The 14,334-nt window shown below is 41.2% G+C and overlaps 1 protein-coding gene across 11 annotated transcripts in view; it reads left to right on the forward strand.

Annotated features, from left to right (window-relative positions):
- The window catches only part of UNC13B (unc-13 homolog B), a 207,168-nt gene that overhangs the window by 102,062 nt on the left and 90,772 nt on the right, over positions 1-14,334 (forward strand). For 6 of the 11 annotated variants that reach the window (XM_015653370.3, XM_015653375.3, XM_015653374.3 and 3 more), the window contains exons 2-3: positions 6,474-9,004; positions 13,840-13,862. The exons of 4 other annotated variants lie outside the window; for them this stretch is intronic. In XM_015653370.3, the coding sequence (XP_015508856.1) occupies positions 6,577-9,004; positions 13,840-13,862 (2,451 nt within the window). In that variant the 5' untranslated portion in view covers positions 6,474-6,576. Of the gene's footprint in view, positions 1-4,487; positions 9,005-13,839; positions 13,863-14,334 lie in introns of those variants that run through there. One more of the 11 variants, XM_015653371.3, reaches the window with a different exon arrangement.

The raw sequence follows: 14,334 nt of genomic DNA on the forward strand, positions 1-14,334 counted from the left end.
AACGTTATTTAAGCCAGAGGTACTGTGTTTATACTGCCAGTGTTGTCTGTTTTCTTTCTGGTTAGAGGTAGCTGAATAATTAGAAACCTTTCCCCAAAGTCTGGCAGACATTTCTAGAGTTTTTATCCCATGGCCAGCCAACTTGTCAGCATGCCCTGATAATTTTGTTTCAGTTCTTGGAGCTCTGTTTCCTTTAAACAAGAAGTTGCTCCTTGATCCTGGCCCATGTGTTCAATATAATGCTTTGTTCTTAGGATCCTGATTTGGGATAAATCTGTTTTAAGAAGCAATTAATGCTTTAGGTTGTCATGGGCAAGCCATCTACTGATTGATTCAGCTGTGTACAAAACCCCCATGCTTTGGAGATACTTGTTTCAGCGTACTGCTGGACTTAATTGTTTACCCATTGGCTCCCAAACCGCTGATGGCTGCTGCTCAGGCTTTGTATTTGCTGGAAAGGAGTGAAGTAACTTTAATATAAGATAGACAGAAGCAGCTGTGATGTCTATTTTCAGTAGTCAGTTTTCCCTTTTGCCTTTTCCTCAGCACAGGGTTGCCTCAGAACTAGGCAGGTGCTTCAGAGTTAGCTTGCTGCTCACCAGGCATGAGCCTTTGCACTGCCTTGGTCGTCAGCTTACAGCCTGTGCCTCCGTCTGTGCTTGGGGACAACCCCTATTTCTGTCTCTGGATGCCGTCTTTTCCTGGCTGCCAGGTGGTGACAGACCTCATTTGTTACTGCAGGCAATGCATCGCTGTGCCAGGCACTGCTGCCTCCAGCCTGCAGGAAAAGCTGGGATTGAAGGATGCAGAGGGAATAAGCATGTTGAGGCACTGAAGAATGGAAGGGCTGCCTGGTGCTGAGGAGCCCTTCAGGGGTTTCCAAGGCAGCTGGACTTAAAGCCTGGACATCTCAGGTGCCTCTCTATCTGTGCTCACTGAAGGATGCTGTCTGTATGACAGACATTAGTCCCCATTTTACAGAAAGCTGAGACACACTTAACTTCTGGGGTGTCCCTTAAGTTTGTAGAGGGTATTAAGGAGTTAAAGGAGGAGGTGCTGTCCTCATTCTACTGCACAGTGATACCCTTCCATTACATTAGTTTAATTTAATGCTGTTTCGCAACAGAAGTTTTTACATTGGTGAATGCCATGAACCCACAACACTTTAGTGGGTGTTTTACCCTCAGAGTTTTTGATTTTTACTGTTCCTTTACTTAGTAGCTACCCTGATAACTTGCTGATGTGGCAAAGTATTACTCAGATGTGTTTTTTTCCCCTCGGTCAGCTGGCCTTTTTGTAAAAGGTGACAAATAACTGTGATGCGGGAAGTGCAGAACTGTGTTATATGCACTTCTCCCTGGATCAGTTTTCTGCCCTGAGGATGACTGGCTGACCCCACCTGACCTTTTGTCACTTCTGTGAAACTACTCTGGAAAGTGTGGGGTTTTTTTTCCACAAATGTGTGAGGTGTGAAGGCTGACTGTCATTGATACTTTCATTGAAGTGTTTTGTCATGCTTTTTGCTTAGTTGTATGGAAACAGATACAGGTATAACCTGGAAAATATATTTGAAAGTTTTTAAAAACCCAAGGAAGTTCTACAGATAGGGCTGGGATGTGGTTTTCAGAGTAGTGCAGTAATTCCTGAACAGGAAGCGTTGAAGCTTGGCAGCAGAGGGACTGTGAAAGGCTTAGCAAGGGACTGAGTAATAGTTCTTCTCCTCGCGTTGTTTTATGTAAAATTATTGCCATCCTTTTGTAACTACAGTCTTTTTAATGGCATGAGTGTATTTCTTCTTCAATCCACTGTGGAGTTCCATGTGTCTCTTCTGCACCTCACTTTCAACCTAAATGTCCTGAGGTGAAGGTGTTTCTCAGCAGTATGTTTTGTTCTCCAGCTATGCTGCTTTTTACCCAGGATTGCTCAGCTCAGTACCTTGTTGTTCTAATCATCCATGCTAGGACTCAAAAGTTAGAATTTTTGTTAATTATCAGAAGAAGGTTTGAAGAAAGACACATTCTCAGCAGCAAAGCAATAATGCCATGTTCAGGTATGATCCAACCCGAAGTTAATTCTAATGGTATTAATTAGAAAATTGCAGGCTCATCTCCAGAAGTCAAACAGCAAAACTGATGATAACCCTTCATATCTCTGTGAAGCCTTGTTAGGATTTTTCAGCAATTATTGTGTTTAAAAATGCTATAATATTCTCAGGAAGAGTCAATGTTTCAGCATGCTGAGTGCTGGGGCGATGTTGCTATGGCAGCCTTAGCCATGATTTCTTTCTCTTTTAAATGCCAAAATCTTTTTCCCCACAATGTCCTGCATTTTTGTTATTGGTATTCTTCATGCTTAAATGGCACTTTATAAAGTAACAAGACCATTTATCAGGCATTTTATTTATTATTGCTTTTCCTAGTGTAATTGCTAGTACAGGCAATGCAATACCACTTTGTGTGGACGATACTCAAATATAATCTAATCAAAAAAATCAAAAAGATTTCACTCAGTAGAATGAGTCAGTAGCCAGAGAGGCTGCTGTGAAGTGTTTTTCTGATCACAGTTAATTGTTTTTATATCCCTTGCTGGGTTCCTTGAACATCACATCTACCCTGAGGTACCAGCACCTTCTAACATGAATGATATTGTGGGCTAAAGATGTCTCAGTATTAACCTTAGTGTGATGAAAACCAGATAGCCATTAATAAGGGGTGTCAGACATCAGGATGAGCTGCCCATGGGAGTGGTGGATTCACTATCCCTTGACACATTTCAAAGACATATAGATGTGGCACTCAGGTATATGGTTTAGTGGTGGCCCTGACAATGCTGGGTAGATTGTTGGATTTGATGATCTTAAAGATCTTTTCCAATCTGAATAATTCTATGATTCTATAAGATAAATATACCTCATTTTAGCAGAATTTTTGTGCTCTCACCCCATTTTCTTCCACCAGACTTCAGCCAGCCCACTGCAGTGTGGGGTAGTGCTGAAGGCTCACCTTTGTTTTGAAACATGCTGGTCCAGAGTCTCACAGAACTGAAGATGCTACTCAGAGGGGGTTGCAGTCACCTCCCTTCTTCCTGATGAGACCCTGGCTCTTTGTTTTATGCTGTAAGCATAAAACATGGCTGAACCCCAGCTAATGAGCAGAGATAACATAATTGCATTTTATTCCTTCATGGGATTTCTCATGTTCTTTTTTTCTCATTCATGGATGCTGATTGATGATGACATGCTTTTACTCCTGTTGTCATGGCAAATCTGTATGTCAGAAAGAAAAGTATCTGTTGTTCATGTATTACAAGGCTGTTTCAGAAGTGTGTCCAGTGACAGTAATGTGAGTGACAAGGAGATGTGTGGTGTTTGTGGAAGCTCACTTGTTTCCCCTCTCTAAAATCCTAATATGTCAGCTTTGTCTTCATGGGAATGCAAAAGAGTTCAAACATCCCCAAGTAAAGCAGCAATGTACTCCTCATGTTGAGCTTGAGCCTGGCTCTTTTTTTGGAAGTTGGGGAACATAGAAATGATGGTGACTGTGCATGCTGCTCTCCTGCACATCCAGAGACAGCTGCACTGAACTGAGCATGGAGTTCTGGAAGGAAATGACTGCTAACAAGGCAGTCAGAACAAACCTTGTGTAGTCAGTGAAGGCTTGCAGCATCTGGCAGGACACCAGGATCCAAATATTATTTCCTTAAGGACTTGATTTCTTGTTATGTGTTAATGTGACTCCTGGAGTGATTCTGGAAGAGAAAAAGACTTTGTCAGGGGTTTGCATCTAGTTTAGGTTTTGTTCTTTTTCCTGGGTGAACCTGCACTAACTTTTATTGTCACTTCACATGTCGGTGCTACAAAAAAGCACAGCTTTAACACAGACAGCATGAGAAACATAAGGGACCTTTATAGGAGACACGCTGCAGAGCACCTAGTCTGGAGTGTGGAAGGGGACAGAAGCACACACACAGCCCTGGGTGGAGAGGAGGGGGAAAGGATGTGGCAGACACTTTGGGACCAGCCCACAGAATAAGTAAGTGCTCAGAGCTTCAGGTCTGAGCGTGGGCTTGGGGTGGGGAATAGAGGGAGGAAGTCTGTGGGAGAGGGACAATGAGGGCAATTCTCTTACTTGATTCTTGGCATTCCACTCAGTGGGCAATGATTTGATCTCTGGTGGTAAACAGTGATTTCCATTAGTTTCCACCTACTGTAGAGAGAAGTAGAAAGGCATCCCCCTGAGCCAGAGCTGCTGTCCATGTGTTCTGCTCTGGCCTTGTTCCCAGCCTTGGGGGAAACAGTTTCTGTCCTCTTTAGGGAAAGATAGAAAGGTACTGTTCGTATTTGATGAAATCAAAGTTGTGCTTTTGAAACTCTCCAGTGAAGTAGATATTCTTGTGTGTGTTTATGTGTGTATATATATATATATATATATATATATACACACATATATACTCACACCTATCTATATACATATACTACAAATACTATCTATAAACAAAAATGACAGCATTGTACTGTTTGCACTGAGTTTCCAGCTTTAGAACCACTGCAATCTTGCAAGTAAGCATTCAGCAGGAAAAAGTGATTTCTGTAAAAAATTGCTGCTTTTGAGTGTTGTAGCAGAAGGGGAAGTGAGAGTGAGCTCTGTCTTGAATTGTAGTTTTTTTTGTTTTGTTTTCTTAACTAAAGTGATCATTATGCCCCCCTGCTGCCTTGAGAGCTGCATTCAGAAGGAAACACGATGAGCTTTCTGAGGAAAACCTTGAACAAGTGTATGTCGGCTTTTCTTCTAGCACTTGGAGTTCAATATGCTGGATAATATTTGACATGAGCATTTCTGTGTGCTACCCTCAAGCAACCTGTGTAGGCAGCCACAACTGTGGAGCTCTTTTTGTTGGCTGCCATTGAATCCAACTGCTTACTCTCCAAGGGTTCACTTCTTGCAGCTGATAAAGGGATGATTTTTTGATGTTAAACATCAGTTACCCACTCAAGTGAAAGTGGCTAAACTGTGTAAGTGGTAGAAGAAGAGAGTCTGAGAAAATATTCCCTATGTCAGCCCTTCTTTATGAGGAAATAGTTAGATAAAAAAAAAACAAACAACCAACTGCTTTTTCTGGACCAATGGCATGAAAATTCTAGAAAATTAAAACCTACTTTCTTTAAATAAGCTGGCAATCAATCTCACAGAGAATTTGCTTAGCCTACAAAAGGGCAGGTATTGCCTTTGGTATGGAAGTTCAGCTGAGATGCTTGATGATGGGACTTAAGCCTTAAACACAGATGCAACCTCTTTTATAGCATATTAATTAAGCTCTTATTATAGAGATTGGTACTTGCAATGCTGCTTCCTCGAGATCAAAAAATACTCTCTCCCTTCTTGCCCACAAAGTGAAACAATAGAAATGAAAGACAGTTATAGGTCTTAAATAAAACAAGAATATGAGAAAGATTATATGCTTCAGGCAGCAAGACCAAACTGAATCGTAAAATACACTTGTGTTCTCCAGTGACCTTGCCTTCAGGAGGATCCTGTGTAGGTCTCTTGTGTGCCCTTCTCTCTGGAGGAAAAAACTGATTGTATGTTTATTAGTAAGTATGGCAGTAAAAGCACATGGAAGTTTAAAGTTGTTAACATGGTGGGGGTCTTTTGTTTTTATTTTGCTCTTTATAGAAGGGATTTAAATCAGCTGCAAAATCTCCAGAGCTGGAGTAGAAGTGACATGCAGAAGTTCCATGCTGTCAGCTCAGCTTGTTTGTGCATATGCTGAGTGTGGCACATTTAACTGCAGGTTAGCTTGGGAGCTTGCAAGCTTTCAGATTTTTTTTTGGTTTGGTTAATATTTTGGATTTTTTTTCTTTCTTTTACTGCTTTGCAGCAAAATATTAAGATGAAAATACTAAACTAGCAGAGGGGTTTTACTCCTAAAATCTGTCATCCAGTCTTCTTGCCACTTTACATCACTTGGTGCAGTTCCTGTGGGCTAGCTGGTACTGTACCAAGTTAAATTTGATTTCTGCTTTGGTTTAAAGAAAGAAAGGATGAAGATTGTGAATTTGAAAGGAGAGGAAATGTGCAAGGATAGAATTTATAATGTCAGAATTTTTTTGGGGGGGAGCTAATTAAATCGCACAGTGCACACTTACCAGGAGCTCAAACTTGAGAGTAATTTGCAAACCTGGTGGAAAAACAGCCACAGAACTTCTTTTTGAATTTGACCCTTTTGGTTTGTTTTTTTTCACTCTCTTGAATAGAAGAGGGAGTGAGGAACACTTATTCCAGCAAGAACCTGATCTGGGGAGGTGGCCAAAACCAAGACAATGTCTGTACACTTTAAATAACACATCCTCTTTCTGTCTCATTTTATGTGTGTGCTGGTTTTAGGTTTTTGGGTATTTTTAATTCTTCTGCTTAAGTTACCTCGGATTTTTCTATCTGAACCAAACTGTAATTTTTTTTCCCCTCTTTCGGTAGCTGCTTCATGACAGAATAAAAACTGGATGCAAGTTGTGCATTGGGAAGTGATTGATGTATGCTTGTGCAGCTTGTAGCACTATGAGAAACACAGGTGCAGCTGATGATGTTTGCTAGAAGTAGATTGAAAAAGCAAGAAAATGAAATTTCACTTCTGCACAGAAAACCTGTTGTAAAACTGCAGGGCAGGAAGCAATTCCAGAAGCAAAAGCTCCATTTGTTTCTGCGGGACAAAATGAAGAGGCTTCTTCAAGGCCAGGTAGATGATAATTCAAACCACGCACATCGCTGCCAGCTCTCCCCGGTGGAGATTGAATCAGACATGTTTGTTTGTGGAATCAAGAGGAGCTCTCCAAGCACTGAATTTTCCACGGCTGGAGGGGACTTTCATCAGGATGGAGGACATGATTCCAAGGGAGTCAGTGAAGTGTGTGTTGGTGAGGTGGAACTGAACTGGGGTGGCTATGTAAAAATACCATGTTCAGTTCAGCAGAAAAAGAAGGACTTGCAGGGGAGTTCTTCTGATGGTATCACGCAAACCTCTTCTGAAATAAGGGGCAGAGTGTCTGAGGGGCAGGACCTTTCTTCCCTGAGCATTACCATGAGCTGGAGAGATGCAGCTGAAAGGCAAGGGTGCTTTCCCCAGGAAAAGACCATTGCATACAGGAGTCGAAGAAGGCAATCAAAAGACCGCTCAGCTGATGTCGTAGATTACATTGTTAAAGAGCTACAGGGAATAAGTCGAATCCAGACAGAGATTGCAGAGCTCCGTCAGCACCTCACCTTGATAAAAGGCTCTGTGGATGAGGTCTCCAGCTGTGTAGACACGGTCCTGAGCGAGATAGAAGGCCTGCAAGGTGGTTCCAGTGGCAAAACCCAGGGTACACATGCTCGAGAGCCAAGAAGGGAGGTACAGAAGGAAGAACCAGTGTTATATTTTTATGGCATCCCAGAGAAAGATGGTGAGAACACAGTAGAGCTTATCTGCAGCTTTTTGTCTGAATATCACTGTTTCAATGGTATTCAGTGCAGTAAGTATATAAAAGATGCTTATAGGTCAGATATTGGTACAGGCAAGCCATTAATGCCAAGACCAGCGGTTGTAAAACTTGTGAGTTGTGAACAGAGAGACTATATTTTACAGAAATCTGTTCTTCTGCAGAGCTCAGGGGTCCGAATTGCTACCAGTGAGGAGCAAAAGTGGCAGAAGGGCCAGAAAACAGATTCAGTCTCTTCCCAGTCTGGCTTCAAGAAAAATAATCAGAACTCAGTGAATCCTGATGGAGCTCAGAGAACTGATGTAATTGGGCACCTTCAGATGGACTCATGCCAGGTTAAGTATAAAAGCACGAGTAGGAAAGCACAGTGTGAAGGGGAGAGACTTGATTCTGTGCAGAAGTCAGCCTTGACCAAGAAAGACACCTTGACACCTGAAACTGGAAAGGAAGCACAAATAAGCTGCAGTGAGCAGCCTTCAGATGATGGAGACATTTGCCAGGCCCTTGCTGAATCTCCACAGATGGCCAACTCACCTAAATCAGGTGATGGAAATCACTGCTGCTCATCTGACTCTTCAGGCCATGCAAGCCAGATGTGTGCTTCAAGTAATGGTAGTGAGCAGAGGCTTGACACTAAAAGCATCACTGAGAATTCTTCTTCTCTTCTAGAAAAAGATGAGGGGATAACCACAGAAGAAATTGAAACAGACTATGATAACTCTTGCAAATTTACCAGTGCAGAAAAAGGTGATGTTCAAAGAGAAGATGTTTCTAGTGGGGTGACAACCATTAGCTATGATCATACAACAGATGAAATGGCTGACAGTAGTGACAGCTTGAAAGATATGATCCAAATGGACCTCAATGATCAAGATCCAACTGATCAGGTCTTTAGGGATGTCCTAGAAAATTCCCAGTATTTCCTTGACCACTCCCGGGACAGCATTGATCTTGTAGACATGAAGTTTTACACTAATAAGCTTGGGAAAGCTATTCACCACTTCAGGTCTGCTCTGCAAGTGGTGTTCCATAAACTGGAAACCAGTGATTCTGAAATCCTTTTGGAAAATGATAGTGGCTTACAGATGGATGATGACAACACGCTTATGCTGACCAGTTCAGTTATGGGTGGCAGCTCTGACTACTTTGCAGAAACCCCTCCTAGTCAGTCCTCTGAGGGCCAGGCAAATGCAAATGTCAACAGTGAAGCATCTGCTCAGATGCAATTTGTTCCTTCCGGTCTTTCACATGAGCCTCCCGTTTCTGGTGTGCTGCCATCATCTGACTGTGAAATCCTTAGTGGGCAGCAGTTACCTCCTGGTGAGCATGGAGAAAATGGGAACCATCCACCTGACCCAGCAAAGGAGTGCAGGCCCATGAGCCTTGACAAGGTGTGCGCAGAGACCATCTACCTGAACAAATGCATCAACAATTTCAAAAATGTGCTGAGGGAAAAGAGACAAATGCGTAGGAGACTCTTAAAAGAATTAGCACAGGAGGGAAACTGGATTTCTGCTGAGGAGACAAATTCAGGTAAAATGAAAAAAAAAAAATGTTTTTAAGGAGATGTCAAAATCTAGTATTTGTGCAGCCAGCGGCCAACACTTCATTCTCTGGGTGAACTGTGAACATTCTGTGAGTTTATTAAAAGTTGTGAGCAAATAGCTTACAATTTCATAACAATGTACAAAGACTAGTACATGCACTGTACAACAGTACAGACAAAACCCCCTAAAATTTACTGTGTAATACACTGAAATGCCAGTTAGAAAGCTTCACCTTTTTTTTTTTCCTTTGAGAGAAGGAGATTTGCAGTGCTTCTTCAAAATAGCAGGTGTTAAAGGTTTTTCGTCATAATTCGTGACTTGGTTTCTTGTTAAATATAATAGCTAAGACATGTGATAACAAAGTGTGCATTTGAGCTATAAGTAGCCAGATTTGCAGTTTCATGAGTTGAGTGCATCTAGACTTTAAGTGACTCTGTCACAAAGTGGGAGTTCTCAGTGTTTAATCACTGTTAAATGTTATCCTAGTAGAGACCTTTAAAAATAATAAATAGAAATAATAATAATTATAATAATAATAGTTTAAAAATTGGAAGGTTGAGACTTGTATTTTGGTATTATTTCCATAACTTGTCCATGAGATGGAATTTTTTTTGTTTCTGGGGAACTACATCCCTTATTTCCAGCACAGATTTTGAAATGTGTGACCACAGCAGATGTGAGTTGATACAGTGGTGGAGCAGTGTTGCTAAACCATTTCCTGAGGCTGTGGGAGATAGAGCTGACTGGCATCTTTTGATGGGACATGTTTTGACAGCCTCTGTTTGGTAAAACAGAACCTGAAGTTGAGGTGTAGGTCCATCTTCCCCCTTCCTCTCCAGGCAGTGAGAAGGCTTTCTCAGTGTCATTTCCATGAGTCACTACAGTTAAGGAAAGAGGCTTTGTTCCAAGAGTGGAAGTTACTTTAACTACAGCTTGCAATCTTCACATACTTGTGAACTTCCTTGTATCATATACTGTGTTCACTCTTCTTGCAATCATGAAAGTTGGTCAGAATGATCAGTGGGCTCCTCTCCACACTAAAGGAGTCATCTAGTGCCAAGTGCTTTTCCAGTGACTCTGCTTTCACTGTGAAGAAGCAATCTGTCAACCCATATTTGATTTCTGTACCAGTCATCTCTCAGTTATGCAGATCATAAAGCTGGTAATCAGCTCTCTGCTTTGTTATTTTATACAAGGTCTTTAGTACAGAGTTGGCTCAAACAGTAAGGTTTTAATGAGGGAAACACTGGGATTAGTTAGTAGGCTTGGCAGAGATACCTTCTTTTTCTTTCTTTCTTTCTCTTTTTTTTTTTTTTTTTTTTTTTTTGGATAGTGTTTGTGTGGTGCTTAAGTCCTGGACATATGTCCTAATTTTAGAACTTGAGGGAACAGACAGTGGTTTGGATTAGCATGTGCCACAGTACAGCAGAAGTACTAAAATAGCCTGTTTCTGAATGTGAGAGGAGGCTGCTCATCTCAGCAGAGTTTGAGCAGCGCAGGCATATTCACAAGACAAGAAGTAGACAAAACAAGTGAGGAAGAGGAACAGAGCTGTGCTTTGTACCTTAAATCTGCCTCCAGGGTGAATTGGGATTTCTCGTCATCCCTGGTTTAATTCTCTTGAATTGATGTGGCAAAAAGTTGGTGGCACTTGTGTGCCACTCCCATAAAAGTTGATCTATAAGGTAGATTTGGCAGTTGAAACTATAAAAATAAGTGTGTGATGAAGTCACAATGTAGGAAATGTGCTTTGAGAGACAGAAGGAGTCAAAGGTAGTAGAAGGAAGTGGATGAAGGATAAGAAAAGTGAGACCCTGGGGAAAATACACTAAGGATGCTAGGATGCAAAACAGCCCAGACCCTGACAGCTAGACAGGGAAAGAGTTGGAATTAGATGATCCTTAAGGTCTCTTCCAACACAAAACATTCTGTGATTCTGTGACTTTCTGAAATAGTGTTGTTTTGGCATGCATTTTTCAAAAAAGAGAAGCTGCAGTTCTGTGTCCTGTTTCAATGTACTCAAGTTTGAACCAAGCTTTTATTTCTTTCCTTTGGAAAAAGCATCATACCTGGAAAGCAGTGGAATATTGTTGGTTTGCTTTTTTGCCCAGCTGTAGATGAGTGTTTGTGTCTTTAAAAACATGATTTGTTGTTAATAGCCTTTTCAGTTCCCAGATAAGGTCCACTGAAAACCCAGTTCTGCAGCTTTTTTTTGTTTCTGAACCTGAACCTCACATTTGTTGGAAAGTTCCATTCAAGGTATTTTCTTAAATGTGTTTGGCAGCAGCCTCCAGCAAAGGAATGGAAGATAAGTTTGAAGGTGTTGGTAAATATGCATGTTTTGGTGAATCAGAGATGATGCACTGGCATAAAGGTTTAAATTATTTATAGTTGAACACAGATGCAAATTACCAGAAGAACTTGGAACTTGGCAGATGCATATAAATAATTGTTGTGCTTAATTGAAAGTCAAAAGAAAAAAAAAATAAAAATCCCTGAAAATCTGAGGAAGCTTTTAAAGTTTGAATTTGAGAAAAAGAAAAAAAAAAAAAAAAAAAGTGTAAGTGAAGATGACGATAGTTTGAATTTGTTTGAAGTAAAGCCCTGAAATGCTAGAGATTTTAAGAGATTTAAGGTTACTGCTCAAAAGTGAAATGGTGAAAGAATTCTGTGATCGGGGTTTAGCCAAGTTAGTCACCATTGATGAAGGTGTGAATGCACATGCTGCAGTGAGACACAAGATGTTTAAGTCTGTGTCTGCAGTTACTCAGAGCTTTGCCAAATTTTACATTTGGCCTGAAACTGTCCCTAACAGCCTTAAACTGATGGGGCTCAGAAATCAAAGATGAATACGGATTAAGCCAAAATGGCTTTTTATGTTTTGGTTTTTTTGTTAAATTACCCAAAAATTAGTCTAATGCAGGAGTTATTGCTTTGTGTTTGTATAAAAATAAGTTTGACCTATATTTGAGAAGCTCTAGTGCCTTGAGGTCTTAAAATTTGGCAGTGCTAGCCTGTGTCAAGGAATTCTCTGTGGAAAATCAACCCCAAATGAGCGGAGAAAATACGCTTTTGAAAAATGTGTAGTTTGCATATGCTTACTGGTGGCTTGCTACTGTTGAGCTGTTGCATTGCCAGAGACTCCATCTGTCCTCAGTGTTTTCCAGCTGGGGGCTAAAAGCAGGGTTTCCCTGCTCAACGTGACTGAGAGCTGCAGCAGACCTGAGAGGGGACATGAATCCAGGTCTCCTGCATCTTCTGTACTTCAGGACTCCACGGGAGAGGCCAGGAAGGAATAGTGTTCAAATACAAAGGAATAAAAAACTCAGGAATGAGGTGCACCTGGATGTGCCTGAGACACACTTGAAACCACACCAGGGACCAAGTCAGGAGAGATTTGGCTTGGGTTGGAAGGGCTTGGAGTGACTGTTGAAAAGATGGACAAAACCGAAGGACTTGGTGTGGAATTTTATCTGTCTAGGTGAGTTTTTGCTTAATTGAACAGGACAGACAGGAAGAAGGTATAGAAGACTACTTCAGAGGAGAACAGTCAGAAGAGTCCAAACATGTTCCCATATGAGTCTGGAAGGGACCCTAAGTTTCCTCAGTTTCTCCAGGTCAGCTGGTCTATGCAGAGTGCCAAAACACAGCCCTTGTGTCACACTGTGGTTGTGCACTGCTTGTGATTTCTCCTCCATTAGCTCCAAAGGAGAAGCCTGCAGGGTGGTCCAGAGGCTTTCTTCCCTAATGAGCATCCATGCAGGAACGTCTTAAGGTGGAAAATAGGATTTTTATTTTAGCTACAATCCAGCACTTCGTTTGCTAAAGTAATTTGACTTCTCCTTAGCGATTAAGTTAAAATAGCTTCTCTATTTTCCTGTCTTGGTGATTACATGTCTGTAATTACACCCATATAGACAGTAACTTCAAAAACTATTTTTGCTTTTAAACCAATTTGAGTGTCTCCTGTTGCCATGAAGATATTCCTTCCCCTCCATCTTTCATACACAAATGAGTAATATGATTCTTCTTTGCAGATAGAGAATTATCTGATTGGAAGACTTAAAAAATATCATGTCTGTACCGGAAGTTTTGAGTATGACTCTCATATAACTTTACTAGCCTTGAAATTGCCTATCCATAAACATGAGATTTAGTGTAGGAGGCTTCTGGATTTTTTTAATTTTTTTTTTTTTTCCTCAGAAGAAAATTGCCTAAATGTATAAACCCAGAAAATATCTCTCTGCATTATGATATTTGCAAAGGCAAAATGTGTTCCGTGGGAGCTGCCAGTTTCCTCGTACCGGGCAAAATGTACAGGGAGTGAGGAAGGGAGCAGGGGGGATGTTTCAGATGCTGGGATGCAGGCAGTGGATGCAGGCAGTGGATGCAGTCTGGGGGAGAGGGAGCAACTTCGTTCCTCCTTATAATAAGTACAGGGTTTTTTCCCCCTGTGTGATAAATGGCAGTTCCAATTCCATGTTAAGATTACTTAAAATTCTTCAGTTAATGAAACAGGAATAGTAATTCTAAAAAGAGTTCTCAAAAGCATATGTTTTAAATGTGTGGAGTTATGGGTGAAATTTGATGAGTTTAACTTGATGTTGTCTGTTAGAGATGAATTGTCTGATGCATGTCCCAGGAGGCACATGGGAAAACTCTCTGCTGCACAAACGTGTTATCAACTTATGGCAAACCTTTATCCCAGTTTCTGTAAAAATCTTTTTTACAGAACTCATGGCAGAAATCTGGTCTACTAACTTTTGTTCCTCTCCGTCTTCTCTCTTTTTTTTTTTTTTTTTCCTTTTTCTTCCTTTGCAGAAGGAGGTAGAGGAGAGCTCCAGGTTGTACATGTTGTCCCTTGTAACCAGCATCTCTTTCTGAAACCCCTCTGTGTGCATGACTCGTCTTCCTGTAGCCAGTTGCTCCTGCTGAGGCACCAAGATTCAGTTTAGCATGTCATGCTTGTCTGAGGCATTGTTAACACTGTGTATGAGTTAAGAGTCTGTTCAGTGCCTATGACCTTGTACAAAGAGGAAAACATGAATGCTTGGAGTGATCTCCTCCCTTTAGTGCTCCGTGGGGTGCGTGTGTGATGCGCAAAGGCACCACGTTAGCAGAGGACAAGTTGCTCATCCTGTCTTTTCCAGTCTTCCTCTTTGTGGATCTTGTTTAAACCAAGTATGTCCTTATTTTTCTTCAGTGATTTTATTTAATCTCATTTCATCTCTGTCTGGCTCACCCACTTTCATCAATTAAAGTCACAAGTACACCTCTGGGCTGCAGTGGTGAATTTAATCAAACCTGGATGCTGAA

This window comes from Parus major, chromosome Z, assembly GCF_001522545.3.
Source record: "Parus major isolate Abel chromosome Z, Parus_major1.1, whole genome shotgun sequence".
In the NCBI taxonomy this organism is placed as follows: domain Eukaryota; kingdom Metazoa; phylum Chordata; class Aves; order Passeriformes; family Paridae; genus Parus; species Parus major.